General features: G+C 46.1%; 1 protein-coding gene across 2 annotated transcripts in view; it reads left to right on the forward strand.

Moving 5' to 3' along the window:
- col9a2 (procollagen, type IX, alpha 2) overlaps positions 1–16749 on the forward strand; it is an 82473-nt gene that overhangs the window by 14389 nt on the left and 51335 nt on the right. For both annotated transcript variants that reach the window (XM_078423193.1, XM_078423192.1), the window contains exons 6-12: positions 5840–5875; positions 5993–6016; positions 8889–8942; positions 10741–10794; positions 11955–12002; positions 15487–15543; positions 15737–15790. In XM_078423193.1, coding sequence (XP_078279319.1) covers positions 5840–5875; positions 5993–6016; positions 8889–8942; positions 10741–10794; positions 11955–12002; positions 15487–15543; positions 15737–15790 — 327 coding nt within the window. The remainder of the gene's footprint in view (positions 1–5839; positions 5876–5992; positions 6017–8888; positions 8943–10740; positions 10795–11954; positions 12003–15486; positions 15544–15736; positions 15791–16749) is intronic.

The raw sequence follows: 16749 nt of genomic DNA on the forward strand, positions 1-16749 counted from the left end.
AACTGTGATGTGTCCAGTTAGGGTATCTTCAACGGTGCATCTGTAGAAGTAGTCGGCAATGCTCATTGCCGAATTTCCTTAGGCTTCTGGGGAATTCAAGTTCCACATGTGAGTGTTGGTCAATATTGAGCGGGGACTTTTTGGCAACCTGTGTTAAGTAAGGAATGTATCGTCTTCCTGTGCAGTGGAAATGGGCATTGAGATCGAGGCTTATGTTTGTGTTTGAAAATTAAGTTAACCTTACAGTTAGTGTCGGAACTTTACACCCTGAGGCACTTCCCCTGGCAATGCCTGAAAGAGGCCATTCATCTTTCAGTGCCCGTCCAATCCCAGCAGCCGTGGTTGAAGCGAATGTTTTACTCAGCCTGTTATTTACGGGCTGTGTGGTTATGAGTGGTAGAGGGTGGGTGGGCATGCAATGGCTGGGAATTAGGAGGTGTTGGGTATCAAGGCCCTCGATAGAAAGCATCCTATTGCGATGCTTCACAACTTGGTTTGGGAACAGCACTGCTCAGGACTGCAAGAAATTGCAGAGAGTTGTGGATGTAGCCCAGTCCAACACACAGATCAGACTCAAGCCCCCCAACATCCACTCCATCTCCACTTCCCGCTGCCTCGGGAAAGCAGCCAACATCGTCATGGACTATTTTCACCCGGGTCATTCCTTCTTTCCTCTTCCGTCCAGCAGAAGATACAAAAGGTTGAAAGCACATACCACCAGATTCAGGAACTGCTTCTTCCCCACTGTTATAAGACTACTAAATGATCCTCTCATGAGCTAGGATACAGTCCTGATCTGCCAACCAAGCTCATTGTGGACTTTGCACTTGTTTTAACAATACTTAGCACTAGAATGCTGCAGTACTATATTCTGCTCTCTGGTATTTTTCTCTTTGCTCTTCCTGTTGTGCTTGTATAAGGCTTGTTTGTACTCTTGTGTGGTGTGATTTCTCAGGATAGCACGCAAACAAAGCTTATGAATGTACTGGTTCCAGGTGACAATAATAAACCAACATCAATTGCCTGACTTGGAGTCCAACTCTAATCTATACATCATACTGGAGAGGATTTATTATTTTAAATGAATTAGACAGTAAAGGTTTAAATCCAAACTAACATTGTTTGCTGAGGTTTCCTCTGTTAATGCCGCTGCAGTGTCAGCTGTAACTAGTTGGTGACGTTCTGAACATGAAGCTCACGGTTCAGTGTCTACCCTAGTGACATGAACACAATGGCCTTGACTCTCGAGTCAATGGCAGACAAACTCAGACACCCCCCCCCCATTGGAGCGATCAAGAGGAGGGAATTCAGGCAAAATGTCCTTTTTTGTGTTTTACACTTGTTAGAGAATAACGCATCATGAAAGGAGTATTCTTGGAGGCAGATACAAGAATGACATTGAAGGGGCTTTTAGATGGGCACATGGATATGGAGGGACTTGGATCGCATGCAGGCAGAGGAGACTAGTTGAATTATGATCTTCCCATTATTTTGAATAAAGAAGGCACCAGCGAGAGTATCAGATAGAAGTTTTGTTAATTTTTTTTAAATAGTTTGGCAATTATTTTAAACATTTAAAAATACTACTGTAACTCTTATCAAGAATTTCCCCCAAAAAACTCTAAATAGGATACTTGTGCTTTTTTTAAAACATTTAAATGTGTTTAAAAGCAGGTGGAATTTTTCCAGACTTTTAACATTTCTTATATATTTAACTTTGTTATTTTTCTAAAGATTTGAGAACCCTTTGAATATTTCCGAATGATTTTCACAGTGCACAGTGGTGCAGCGGTAGAGCTGCTGCCCCAGAGCGCCAGAGGCCCGGGTGTACTCCTGACCTCAGCTGCCGGCCGTGTGGAGTTTGCACGTTCTCCCTGTGACCGCGTGGGTTTCCCCCCAATGCTCGGGTTTCCTCTGGCATTCCAGTTACTTGCAGGGTTGTAAGTTAATTAGCCTCGGTATATTGCCCCTGATGTGTAGGATGCGAAAGTGGGATAATGTAGAACTATTGTGAATGGGAGGATCGATGGTTAGCATGGACTTGGAGGGCAGAAGTGCCTGTTTCCAGGCTGTATTTCTGAATTCTAAAAGAGTTTGTGCGGACCACCAAACACCTCTTTTCACTAATCCTACCTTCATTCTCATGAACTCCTCCCCCCCCCCACCAAATTAATCAGACAGCTTTGCCGTTTTTCTTAACTCTCCCAGTAAATCACAGCTGTGCCCCGGGAATTGTCAGAGTGCATAAATGAAGCTTTTCTATTGCTGACTAATTAATAACAAATGGACCTACAGTCCCAGCGTGAAGTTAATACTGAATCACTTGACATGTTGGTATATTAGCCTCGATATTAACCTTGCAAAAGCCAAGATGTATTCCCTGGACAACGGCATGTGGCCTACTCTAATGAGGCTCTCATCAACATTCCTTGCACAAAACTCTGATTCCGCATGTCTGATTCATTCAGCAATTAGCGAGAGAAACCATACTTAACTCTTCATGGCTCACGTTCACCAACTCTGATCATTCTTCTGAATGTCCCGGTGCGTTCCTCAGAGTCTCTGAATATTCCCACTTGTCCATTATTCCTCTTTCACCCATCCCCTCTGTGTTGAGAACAAGACACATTCTGGAGCCAGGTGGAGTCTCCCAGCTCCACTCTCTCTGCCAGTCTACTGATGCTCCAAACTCCAGCTTGGTGGGTCTAAATCACTTCCAAATGTACCTTCAGCCTTTCAACTTAGCATTAAAGGATGCTCTTTCACATTTGTTCCACAATAGAGATTCCTGCAATATCTACACTGCTGATATTTAATTCAGGTCTAACTCAGAGATTAGTGTGGGTACCAAGCAGTAACCAGTGCAGACACAGGAACTGCAAATGCTGGAATCTTTAGTGTTGGAGGAGCTCAGCGGGTCAGGGTGCATCCGTACAGGGAATGGACAGATGGTGTTTCAAGTCGGGAACCTTCTTCAAACTGATGAATATGGTGAGATCTCCTCAAAGTATGACTACCTTGAAAAGGTTCTCCCTAACTGCAGTTCCGAGTGTCTCCATTTTACTGTTCCACTGAAAAATCTCCTCAAAGTATGGCTACTTTTTAGAGGTTCTCCTCCATCAGTCTGAAGAATGGTCCTGACCTGAAATGTTGGCTGTCCATTCCCTCCACGGATGCTGCCTGACCCACTGTTCCTCCAGCACTGTGTTTTGCTCGGTACAAGAGTTTTCTTTGGCCGATGGAAAATCTTACCTTCACATCCTTAAACTGCACTCTGGTGGTAGCTAGCGAGAGTGCGTGACATCCCTGTGCTATACGTGACATTGAGAGAGCCATTCTCACCGACCTGGTACAAAACCAGTCCTCTTTAGTTTTAGTTTAGCGATTCGGCCTGGAAAGAGGCCCTTCGGCCCACCAAGTCCGCACTGACCAGCGATCCCCACACACACGAGGGACAATTTACAATTGTACCCAACCAATTAGCCTCCAAACCTGTATGTCTTTGGAGTATGGGAGGAAACCAGAGCACCCAGAGAAAACCCATGCAGGTCACAGGGAGAACGTACAAACTTGGTACAGACAAGCGCTCAGTCAGGATCGAACCCGGGTGCTGTGAGGCAGCAACTCTACTGCTGCGGCACCATGCCGCCCTGTCTTGTGGCACCTGACCTTACAGATCTCCTTTTCTTACAGCTAACGGTCTGGGACCACTTCCTCTGATTTGGCGATCACTGTGAGACCCTGCATGTGTTACAGGCCGCTCTATAATAATAATAATAATAATACATTTTATTTATATAGCGCTTTTCATATACTCAAAGACGCTTTACAGAGATTTTGAGAACATAGGGAAATTAATAAATAGATAAATAAGTAAATAAATAAATGAACAGAGAAAGGAGACAGTAGGTGAGGTGACCTTCAGTGGTTGAAGGCAGTATGACGTCTTAATCCTCGTTGTGGGTCATTCTTTGACAACCTTCCCCCTGGTTCAAACCTCAGTGAAGACCCCTCCCTGAATTGTAGGTTACCCTGTGAGCTTTCTCCCGTCATGCAGCAAAAACCTTCATCTTGTTGATCTTCTGGTGGGACCGAATGGCCTCCTCCTGCACCTATTGTCTATTGTCTATTGACCACTCATTGTCACTGCGTGATCTCCACTTACAGCTCGCCTCATGAGGCCCATTCACATTTTACAACTGCACTGTGATACACCTTCTCCTGCCCTGCCCATTGACACAAATGTAGCACTCTGGAATTGGAAAGATGAAACGGTTAGTGTACTAGTTGGGAGATACTTTGAGAGAGTGAGTTTGTGCCTGAGCTGTCTGTGCAGAGAACTTAGTACATTGAACAGTACAGCACCGGAACAGGCCCACGTTGTCTGTGCCGACCATGGTGTCAACAGAAAATAATCTCCTCTGTCTGTACCTGATCCATATCCCTCCATTCCCTGCACATCCATCTGCCTATCTAAAAAGCCTCATAAATGCCACTGTTGCATCTGCCTGCACCACAACTCCTGGCAGCACATTCCAGGCACCCACCACCCTCTGTATATAAAAAAAACATGCCCCTCTAGTCTCCGCCATTTCTACCCTGGGAAAAAGGTTCTGACTACCCAATCTATGCCACTTATTAGTTTACAGATTTCAGTGAGGTCTCCCCCCAACCTCCAACGTTCCAAAGAAAACAATTCCAGTTTGTCCAACCTCACTAAAATCCCCTAATCCAGGCAGTATTTTGGAAAACCAAGACTAATAGAGTAATACTAGACAAAGTGGACCCAAAGTTGGGCCCAAACCTCTCCTGCATTGGTGCAGCACCCTCCCCCCTCCCCTCTCTCCTCAACCCCCCCTCCCCTCTCCCTTCTCCCCCACTCCCCCCTCCCCCTCCCCTCCTTTTAAACTTTAAAATGTGAATAACTTTTAAAATATTGTAATGGCAGTTTCTATACCATCTCGAAATCCCACTTCGATAGCCATTACTTCTCGGGGATGAAATGTAGTTATAGCTTACGCACACGTTGCACCCTGATATGACAAAACGAATCTTCCAAACTCCTTTTCTTCATTAATTGGTTTTATTAAAGTAGCACAAATCATAGAGTAATAAATCAGTTCCCGTACTTTATCAACTGTTTCTTCTTCAAACAATATCTAGAATTCTTGCAGTTATTACCGTATGGTTCTTACAAATATAACCGGTGCGAGCGCATGGTACGAGTGCGTGTGGTAAAGAACTGTATGCTCACCATCCTCCGAGTCTAAACTGACCCACAACCTCTGTCGACACACACTAGCCTCCTCCCATCTAGACACTCCCAATTACGCATTAAGTCACACCCACAAGCAGGCAAAAAAGACATAAACTAGAAATATTAAAACATAGCCATAACACAATGACAGTAACTGAATTAAGCATAAACGGCTCCTACATTAAGCATAAATGGCTCCTACAAATATAACACCGATTTCAATAAAACTACTTGCATTATCACTAAAGTGACAATGGTGAGTAAGGTGGGCCTAAAATTGTCGCGCTATCGTGTACCGTTTTGGCTGAAGTTCAGTCACAAACAAGATAACAAACGAGAGTTTTAGTATATAGATGAACAACAGGCAAAGCTTTTCCACCCTCCCAGTTAGTAATCACGATGTTAATTAAAATAGTTTTTGTGGCAAGAAGTGAAACTGGTCATCAACTGTTTTGCACCAGTGTGTAGTGTCCAGGTCCTGGCTCAGAGAATCATGATTGGAATAAAGAGCGACTTCAGTTCAATCTGTTCACACTCCTCTACAGCTACACAAACTCATTAAATGTTTCTTTCCTTTTCCAGGGTCTGGTGGGTTGGCCTGGACCTTCAGGTACTCCGGTAAGTTTACTCGTTATTTGTGTCTGCCGATATTTTGCCTAATAACAAGATCATCAAGTACTTTGCTAGTTATTCCATCTCTGAATTTTACCTAACTTTTATCTGCTTTATTTTTAGGGGTCTGGAACCAGGGGACCATCTGTAAGTTTAACAAATGTTATTCAGCAACAGACCGCACATATTAGTTGGGGTGTAATTGATCATTTTTCCAACTTGATTGGGGAGGATTCAGGGTAAAATGCTTTTATACATGTCTGCTTTCCCTATTTTCATTTGGTTTGTAAAAGGGCAGGGAGTAAACTGATTCAATTCCAATGTTCAGGTGGCAATTGCATTTATTCTTGACAAGGAACAATTTGAAGGATCTTAGGGTCGAAGTCCATAACTTCTTGGAAGTGGAAGCACAAATAGATAGGTTGGTAAAGTAGGCATATGTGTTCTAGGAGCAGAATTTGGTCATTCGGCCCATCAAGTCTACTCCGCCATTCAATCATGGCTGATCCATCATTCCGTCTTAACCCCATTCTCCTGCCTAATCTCCATAACCCCTGGCACCCGTTTTAATCAAGAAACTGTCCTAATCTTAAAAATATCCATTGACTTGGCCTCCACGGCTGTCAGTGGCAATGAATTCCACAGATTCACCATCCTTTGACTAAAGAAATTCCTCCTCGTCTCCTTTCTAAAGGTACATCCTTTTATTCTGAGCCTATGCCCTCTGGTCCTAGATTCTCCCACTTGTGGAGACATTCTTTCTGTGGCATGTATGTATGCTCCATGTATGTATACTACATGGCATGGAGTGTAAGAGTCAGGAAGTGATGAAGCAATTTTATTGAACTTTTGTTGGACTGCATTTGTGCTATTGCATGCTGTTGTCCCTTTGCAGGTAAGATGTGGAGGCTTTGGAGAGAATGCAGAGGAGGTTTGCCAGAATGCTGCCTGGAATAGAGGTTTTTAGTTGCAGGGAGAAGTTGGCCAGACTCTGATTGTTTTGTTTGGAATGCTGGTGTTTGAGAGGAAACCTGATGGAAGTAGATAAAATGATGAGAGACAAAGATGGAGTAGACAGTCTGAACCTATCTCCAAGAATGGAAATATTAAATACTACTGTGCATTGCTTTAAGGTGAGAGGGGCAGAGTTGAAAGGAGAGGCAAGGTTTTTACACTGAAGGTGGTGGGTGCCTGGAATGTGCTGCCAGGGATAGCGGTGGAGGCTGATACGATAGTGGCAATTTAAAAAAAAATGGATAAGCACGTGGATATGCAGGGAAAGGAGGGATACGGATTATGTGCAGGCTGATAAGGATTGGTCTTTCATCGTGTTCGGAACAGCTATTATGGGCCGAAGGGCCTGTTTCTCTGCTGTACGAATGTGCCGTGTGGTGTATGAATTTCATAGGTAGAGATGGGTGTACAATTTATACCCCCACCTCTGCCTATGAAATTCATACTGGACACAGTGTGATACTGGACTTCATACTGGACATTCAGCTGGACTTCTTCATCGGTATTATTGGTTTGCGTTGGACTTCTGTCGGGGGCTTGGGGCCCATCTCATGAAATGGGTGGGAGCTTTTATCTGCAAGAAAGTTCCTTCCAAAGTAGGGTCTGGCAAGCTAACGAAAATAGCTGAGATTCTAAGAGTGAATTGACAGATAAACTGGAGCATTCAAGTAGATGTCATACAGTAGATGTCACCTCTTCAAAAGACTCGGGAACAAGGATACCCTCGATGTCCTGTTCCCAAAGCCACGTTGATTATCCGTTATCAATCCCTGCCTTTCCAACAGTGGAATCCCTACCAATAACGTACCCGCCACCAACGTAATGTTCACCGGCCTGCAGCTCCCTGGCTCTTCCTCGCAGCCCTACTTAATTAAAGGCACAACATGAGCCACCTTCCAGTCTTCCACTACCCTCACCCGAGGCTAAGGACGATACGAGCACCTCTGCCAAGGCCACAGCAACTTCTTCCCAGCTTCCCACAACTTCAAAGGGTTCACATGATCAGGCTTAAAAATAAAAATAAATGGATTGGGTAAAGGAGTTCTGAGGTAAAGGTAGATAAATCATTAAAAGGAGCCATGTAATTCAGCAGACTAATCAGGAGAGTATTGACCAAAGGCATTTATTTTGAGGGACACATAATTCAAAAGCAGTGAAATTATTTTGAACTTGTGTCACCCTGTGGTCTGAATGTACCTCGAGCACCGGGCACTTTCTATTGTACAAAATGGTGATGGAAACCATCTTCAACACCCACCCCCCCTCCCCCTCCCCCACCTCTCCAGCCCCAACTCCACCCCTTTCCATTCCCCCCTCCCCCTCCAGTCCCTCCTCCACCTCCATTTCCTTCTCCACCTCCAGCCCTCTCTCCACCCCTTGATCCTCATGCCAGCGGGGTCCTGATTAATTTGCCACCTCCAAACACACTGTTGGTTGAATCTCATGTCGATGTCCATCATGTTTGTGTTTTGCAATTGGACCTCTCTGCACTGCTAGTCTTTGTTGGATCTTTCTGCTCCGTGAACTCCTACATTAAAACTACTTGGAGTCCGACAGCCCTTGCTGCCCTGAACCTTCAACATGGGAGCATGCAGCGACATGCTCCTTCCCCTCCTGTATGTGATTTGATTTTTAAATGTTTCATAACTTTAAACTTTGGTGCCGACATATTATTGCCCAAGTTGTGTATCGTGTCCCTCAGTTGATAGTTCCGATCAAGCATCTCATTTCATCGGAAGTTTGAACCTGAAAAGGCATTATCTGCATGGACATTTATTTCTCACAACTGCTGAACCGACCTAAGGCAGAATTAACGTTCTCCTCCCAATTCAATGGCTTTGAGGAGTGGTCCTAGTTACCATCAATCTTCATCAGCTGGCAGCAGGCAGGCAGGCAGACAGGCTTTCTTTCCCTCACGGTGATTGTGTTTAGTTTATTGTCCGTTGTGGGTCAGCACTGTGTCGGGTTGTCCACTAATTATGTCATCTTCTTTAATTTACTTCAGGGTCCTCCTGGTACAGTTGGGCTTCCTGGAGAAATTGGACACCCAGGATCTAAAGTAAGTGATAATAATTACCAAGGACATGTTGGGCAACAAAGAGCTAATTCCCTGGAGCAAAATGGGAAGGCAACAGTGACCATATCTGGCCAATCTGTTCAGGCAGAAATTCTCCAACCTGAACTTCAGTGAGGCATCTGCACTTCAGTCTGAATATCACGACTGAAAGCTGCTACCTAACGCAGGCCCAGATAGAGGGGAGAGAATGGTTCTTCACCATCTGACGTTGTTTTATTATCCCTTCTGTACTAGTTTACCGCAGCTTCCTCTGGTTACAACACTGGTTCTGAACCACTCCCATTGCTCTCCCTAGTTTACCCCTCACACTTCCAATTCTCCAGAGATGCTGCTTGTCCCGCTGAGTTACTCCAGCATTTTGTGTCTCTCCAGAGATGCTGCCTGTCCCGCTGAGTTACTCCAGCATTTTGTGTGCACTCAAATTGACTTGGTCCATCTCCGACATCTCCCTACCTTTTCTGGATCTCACCGTCTCCATCACAGGAGACAGACTATTGACCAACATCTACTACAAACCTACTGACTCCCACAGCTATCTAGATTACACTTCTTCCCACCCTGCTTCCTGTAAAGACTCTGTCCCCTTCTCCCTATTCCTCCATATACGCCGCATCTGCGCCCAGGATTAGGTTTTCCATACTATATCATCGGAGATGTTCTCATTAATTCGGAAACGGGGGTTCCCCTCTTCCATTATAGATGAGGCTCTCACTAGAGTCTCCTTGATATTCCACTCTTGCTCCTCCTCCCCCCATCGCAACAAGGACAGAGCCCCCCTTGTCCTCACCTTCCACCCCATTAGCCGTCGCATACAGCATAAAATCCTCCATTACTTTCGCCACCTCCAACAGGATCCCACTGCTGGCCACATCGTCCCATCTCCATCTCTTTCTGCTTTCCGCAGAGACCGTTCCCTCCGTAACTCCCTGGTCAACTCGTCCCTTCCCACCCAAACCACCCCCTCCCCCAGGTACTTTCCCCTGGAACCGCAGGAGATGCAACACCTGTCCCTTTACCTCCCACCTCGACTCCATCCAAGAACCCTGACAGTCTTTTCAGGTGAGGCAGAGGTTCACTTGCACCTCCTTCAACCTCATCTACTGTGTCCGCTGTTCCAGGTGTCAACCTCTGTACATCAGCGAGACCAAGCGCAGGCTCGGCGATCGTTTCGCTGAACACCTCCACTCAGTCCGCCTTAACCTACCTGATCTCCCAGTGGCTCAGCACTTTAACTCCCCCTCCCATTCCCAATCTGACCTTTCTGTCCTGGGCCTCCCCCATTGTCAGAGTGAGGCTCAGCACAAATTGGAGGAACATTACCTCATATTTTGCTTGGGTAGCTTACACCCCAGCGGTATGATTATTGCCTTCTCTAACTTCAAATAGACTTTGCTTTCCCTCTCTATCCACCCCCCCCCCCTTCCCAGTTCTCTCACCAGTCTTACTGTCTCTGACTACATTCTATCTCTGTCCCCCGCACTCCCCTGACATCAGTCTGAAGAAGGGTCTTGACTTGAAAAGTAACCCATTCCTTCTCTCACGAGATGCTGCCTGAGTTACTCCAGCATTTTGTGTCTACCTTCCAATTTACCTCTTGCACTTTGTGTATCGTTCTGCTTGCCAGCTCCTCAGCCCTTCCACCCTCCCCCTAATACCGTCCAAATCCGTGCCCCACTCTGCCACTCAACCCCCAGCCTGACGATATATTGTTCCACCAATGTATTTATTAACACTGACTTTTACACTTGTGTTGTTGAACTGCTATCTATTTATTTTAAAGGGTGCAGCAGGAAAGATTGGACCAATGGGCAAGGATGGTCCTCAAGGCCTACAGGTACCTCACTAAATATACTATATCATAACATCCACACTTCATCCTGTGAGCACAGATGTGTATTACTCAACACAAGGATAGCCATCAGTAACATGACTCCACTGGATATAATAGGTCCAGTCAGGGGTGTGTGTTACTGACCAATAAACTATAACCAATGTTGAACCGTGGACTGAAATGTACTTTGAGAATTTGGTTTAATTTAGGTTATCCACTCCTGTCATGTGAGGGGAAATTTATCAAGGCCAAATTAACCTACAAAGCCACAGGATTTTGGGATGTGGGAGGAAACCAGAGTACCCGGAGGAAACCCACACAGTTACAGTGAGATTATGCACACTCCACACAGACAGCACCTGAGGCCAGAATCAACCCCGGCCCTCTAGCGCTGTGAGGCAGCGGCTCTATCGGCTGTGCCATTGTGCTGCCTTTATAGTGCGCCAGTTCTCAAGAATGAGTTGCAGTTTCTAATTTAATCAAGGTTATTTTTTTGTCCTTTATATGTAAACGAATTGAGACCTGGGAGGGGGTTGCAGGCAGGATCCAATCATTGGAGTGGATTAAAGGCTGCAGTCTAATTAAAGTGACTATTAGTGGATTAACAGATACGAGGGAGTCAATATCAGACAGGCTTCCAAGCAAATCTCTTGATTGAATCCCACCCCTCTGTGCTGAAGTGAGAATTGTCCTGCGTGAAGAGTTCATTGTGGGCCATTCTTTGCTTGAGTTTAGAAGAATGAGGGTGACCTCACTGTACATAGGAAACTCTCGCTGGGCGTGATAAGGTGGACACAGCGATGCTGGTTGCCCTGGGAGGAGCATCCAGGACCAGTGGTCACCACAAGGGTGTCAACCATTGAGGAATGAGCTGCAAATCAGAAGGCAATGGAGTTTGCAATGCTGCCGCAAGCAGGCACTGTGGCTGAGTGTAATCATGCAAGAAATTGATGCATTTGTGCATTTTGAGGGAGATCAAGGGATTTGTGGTTTGTGCGGGAAAATGACCCTTCTGTAGATGAGGTATGATCATATTGAATGGTGGAGAAATAATAATAGGTGAACTGACCTACTTCTAATTCTATTTCTTGTATTTATAAGTTTGTATAGTCACTGGACGTGTGGGCAAATGATGGTAACTTTTGTGTGGTCTGTTTGCACAGGGACCTCCTGGCAACCTCCATGGTGCAGAAGGGAGTGCAGATCTTCTGGTGAGTACGACTCCATCCAATGTTTAATTGGTGCATTATACTCTGCATATGTGCTTTAACCACGGTGCCAATGCACGGTGGGCAAAGAGCTACCTCTGCTCTCGTGGTTGCTAGGGCATGAAGTTCATCAGGACAACAATCCCACTCACTGCAATGTGCCTTGGAACAAGGAGATCAAAATCTGAACAATTGCAAATGTGTGATTTCCAAAAAAAAAGCCAGGTTTTAAGATTGCAGCATTGGTGTTTAAAAACACAAGGATTTCGATTTTAGATATTTTAGATTTAGATTTAGAGATACAGCGCAGAAACAGGCCCTTCGTCCCACCGGGTCTGCGCCGCCCAGCGATCCCCGCACATTAACACTATCCTACACCCACTAGGGACAATTTTTACATTTGCCCAGCCAATTAACCTACATACCTGTACGTCTTTGGAGTGTGGGAGGAAACCGAAGATCTCGGAGAAAACCCACGCAGGTCACAGGGAAAACGTACAAACTCCGTACAGTACAGCACCCGTAGTCAGGATCGAACCTGAGTCTCTGGCGCTGCATTCGCTGTAAGACAGCAACTCTACCGCTGCGCCACCGTGCCGCCACAGTGAACCAGTGTTAATAGAAACGGACTCTACAGTCATTGCCAAGTCAGTGATAAGGAATTATAACTACAAGGTGAAAGGGTTTGCTTGGGAGCAAAGAGAGTGTGTTGATCGGATGGAGAATTGGGGCTGTGCCCTAGCTTATGGAAGATCCATTCAATAGTCTGATAATGGATGCCTACAATGTCCATATCAAACACGATGCCTGGTTAAACTAATCTCTAAACTAAACTGTGTCTCTAAACTAAACAAAACTAAACCAATCTCCTTTGCCTGCACATGATCCATTACCCTCCATATCCAGGTGCCGATCTAAAAGCATCTTAACCGCCACTATTGTATCTGCCTCCCCCACCATCCCTGGCAGTTCATTCCAGGCTCTCCCCACCCTCTGTGTATAAAAACTGCCCCTGCATATCTCCTCTGAACTGCCCCTTTCACCTTAAAGCTATGCCCTCTAATCTTTGACATTTCCCCCCTGGGGAAAAACGTTCTGTGTCTCATTTCATACCCATGGCCTCTTGTCCCTGACCCGTCCAGTCACATGAACATTCTCCTGCTGTCCAACCTGCACCCATCCATCCTCGTTTCATTGGCCCTCTCTTCTCCAAAGGACATCGTCTCAGCCTCCCTAATTGTAGCTCCTCATCCCAGGAACCATTATCACACATATTCCTCTGGACTCTCTCCAATGCCCACACATCCTTCCCACGGTGGCACAGCCAGAGGTGAAGCCACTACTCCGTCTGTGGTCGGACCAGTGTTTCATAAAGGCTTAACATGGCTTCAACGCTTTTGAAAAAGGTTCCCAACCCCAAATGTTGCTTGCCCATTCCTTCCCCAGACGCTGCCTGACCTGTTGAGTTCCTCCAGCACTTTGCGTTTTGCTCATGACTCCAGGATCTGCAGTTCCTATAGTCTCAATTCCCTGCCTTTATACTCTATGCCTCTACTGATAAAGCACAGAATTGTTCTACCTTATGAACTACTTTCTCACCCTGCCCTGCCACACTCACTGACATATAAACCCACACCCAGCTCCCTCCGCACTGCAACCCCTTTTAGAACAATATCTTTTTTTCTAATCTGAAGTCTGAAGACTGAGCTATCCATTTTCTCCAGAGATGCTGCCTGACCCGCTGGGTTATTCCAGCATTTTGTGTCAATCCTTTATTCTATGGCGTTTCCCTTCATTCCTCCCATCAAAATGCATTACCCTGTGTTTCCCGGCTTTAACCTTAATCTGCCCGTTCTACCCACTTGTATGTATCCTGCTGCAGTTTATCACTGTCCTCTTCACAATACACAATGCTGCCACCTTGTGTGCCCTCGCCAGATCTAGGAATGTATCCCCGAATCCAGGCAATTGATCGAGATTTAAAAACACTCTGGGCCAAACGCAAGTCGTCGGGGAATACCACGATTTGTGTGAAGTTCAACCATTTTACAACCTCTGTTGCCTGATACTTGGCCACTTGCACTCTCATTCTCTCATTCTGTCTGTTGCCAGGTGCTCCGATGTCGCTCATCAGCCTGTTAGTGGCACCTTGAAAAAATCTATCTGGAAGTCCATGTACATCACACCGACTGTAAAACCCTCGATAATTCTGCAACACCATTAAAAAAATGTGACCGATTTATTTGAATGCAATTTTCCCTTAATAAATACATGCTACCTTTCCTTAAGTAAACCATTTTCCTCTTGGCTTTGCTCGAACTGAGATTAGACTAACTGGTCTGTGGTCGTTCAGCTTATCCTTTTTGAAGAAGGGAGTGACATTGGCCACTCTCCTGTGCTCTGCTACCTGTGCCTGTATCCAAAGACCAGTGAAAGATCCAGTCAGTCATCCCTTCAATGTTAGCAGATTTTAAAATGAGGAGGGTGACAGGACACCATGGATAGAGGAAAGGCCAGGCGGATTGCCCTGTCACTGAGTTGGCACGTGCACAATGAGACACATTGTCTCCTTTTGGTACTTACAAATTCCATTTAGACCATAGAAGGGTACAGAACAGGAACAGGCTCTTTGGCCCACGATGTGTGTGACGGACATTACACTAATCTCCTCTGCCTGCATGCGGCCCAGATCCCTCCACTCCCTACATATCTGTGTGCCTCTTTAAAATCCTCTTAAATTCCATTACAATTTGCCCCACTCACCTTAAAGCCTCTAGTCGTAACATTTCCACCTTAGGAAAAAGATTCTGACTGTCTACCTTATCAGTGCCTCTCATAATCTTATAGAATTCTGTCAGTTCTCCCCTGAGTGTCCGATGCTCCAGGGAAAACAATCCAACATTGTCCAACCTCTCCCTGTAGGCAACTGAGGCCAACTCCAGGGAGCATTCTGGTAAACGTCTTCTGCACCTTCTCCCAAAGTCTCCACATCCTTCCTGTAACGCGGTGACCAGAACTGCACACAAGGCGACCAAAGATTTACAAAGCTGCTACACGACTTCCTAATTCGTATACTCAAGTTCCCGACAGATGAAAGCAACCATGCCAGAGGCCTTCTTTCCCACCCCATCTACTTGTCCTACCACTTTCAGGGAGACAGGGAAGGGTTAACAGGTCCATGTGAAAAGAAGAAAGACCAGATGAATGACTCTTTCACTGTGCCCTCACCACCCATTTCTCCCCCCCACCATCTCCATCCACCTGTGTCCACCCATCATGACAGGCGTGGAGTGGTCATTGGGATGATCAAAACAATGAGTGAAAGAAAACCACCGCTGGGCAATGGCGCCTCACCCACTGGGTTGAGGCTGTTAATCCATAATTAGTCTTTGTGCCTTTGAAGCATTTCCGAGCCATGGAGCAAAGAGCAGCGCGACTTAACCAAAGCTCAGGTCTTGAAACTGATCATCTGTCTGTACTCTTCCAGTGCCCCACCTCATGCCCCTCTGGACTAAAAGGACCACAAGGACTTCATGGTCTCAAGGTGAGTCCTCTTTTCTACACAGTATATTTCAGCGGGTGTAAGAGGTGTCATGTGTAGTGTGATGCAAAGCTTCAATTTTACCAAATAGAGCTCACTGTGTTGTGGACGAGAGCAGGCCAGCCCCCCCCCTGGTGGCAGTAACTCAGGGTAAACATTGCAGTTTGATTGAAAAACTATTCATTTACATTCACAGGGCCACAGGGGGAAAATTGGACCGATGGGAAATGCTGGAGTACAGGGACCCACGGTGAGTATGGAGCAGACAAAGACTCGCGGTGTTGCCGATGTATCACACAAACCACGGCACAAGCATGTTAAATGCCCCTCTCCACAGATTTTAAGGCTTCTTCTGATGTTCAAGTTAATGGTGAGGAGGGGAGTCTGCCACAGCTCATTGAACATTTGTCTGTGACATTGGAAGGCGTTATCACCGCAGAGATGTGCAGGTGATGTTATAAATCATCGAGGGGACTGAGGCAATTGGGTGAGGAAGGCAGAGGGGCTGAGAGGACTTATGGACAGGGGTGAGGGGACAGCTGATTGGCTGAAGAGAGGAATGAGAGGACTGAGCTGATTGGGAGAGGCAAGGGCTAGGTGGGGGTGAGCTGATTGGGTGCGAGAGGGGATGAAGGGACTAAGCTGATTGGATGGGACTGGGGCAAGGTATTGAGGTGGGATGGGACGGTGCAAGGCAGAGATTCTCAGCAGACTGCACCCCTTGGACTTTAGAAGTGTGGGAGGAAACGTGGTAGAAACATTCAAGCTCCTGAGATGAGGTGGCACTGTAGATATTGAGAGGAAGCTTCCTCTCATCTGAGCGTCCAGAACGAGGAGCACAGTTTCAGGATAAGGAGTGTGGAATGAGGGTGGAGATGAGGAATTTCTTCCCTCAGAAAGGCCATCAATCTTTGGATATCCCTACTGAAGAGAGCTGAGGCGGCTGAGCCACAATCCATTAATAGCATGAAGAAACTTTAGGGGAATTTATGGTTTTGGGTGACAGGAAGAAAACTGAAGCTTGGTTCAAATATCTGGTCAACCCTGGCTGATTCCACAGGCAATTCCCAGTGCTCTAAACCATTCTCTCATTTCCGCCCCTTCCTCAGCCAAAACATTCAGTCCCCTCATCCACCCCTCACCCAAACCATTCAGTCCCCACATCCACCCCTCATCCCATCAGCTCTGACCCCTCATTCCCCCCCTTCA

The sequence above is a fragment of the Rhinoraja longicauda genome, chromosome 27 (assembly GCF_053455715.1).
Source record: "Rhinoraja longicauda isolate Sanriku21f chromosome 27, sRhiLon1.1, whole genome shotgun sequence".
NCBI classification, from domain to species: Eukaryota; Metazoa; Chordata; class Chondrichthyes; order Rajiformes; family Arhynchobatidae; genus Rhinoraja; species Rhinoraja longicauda.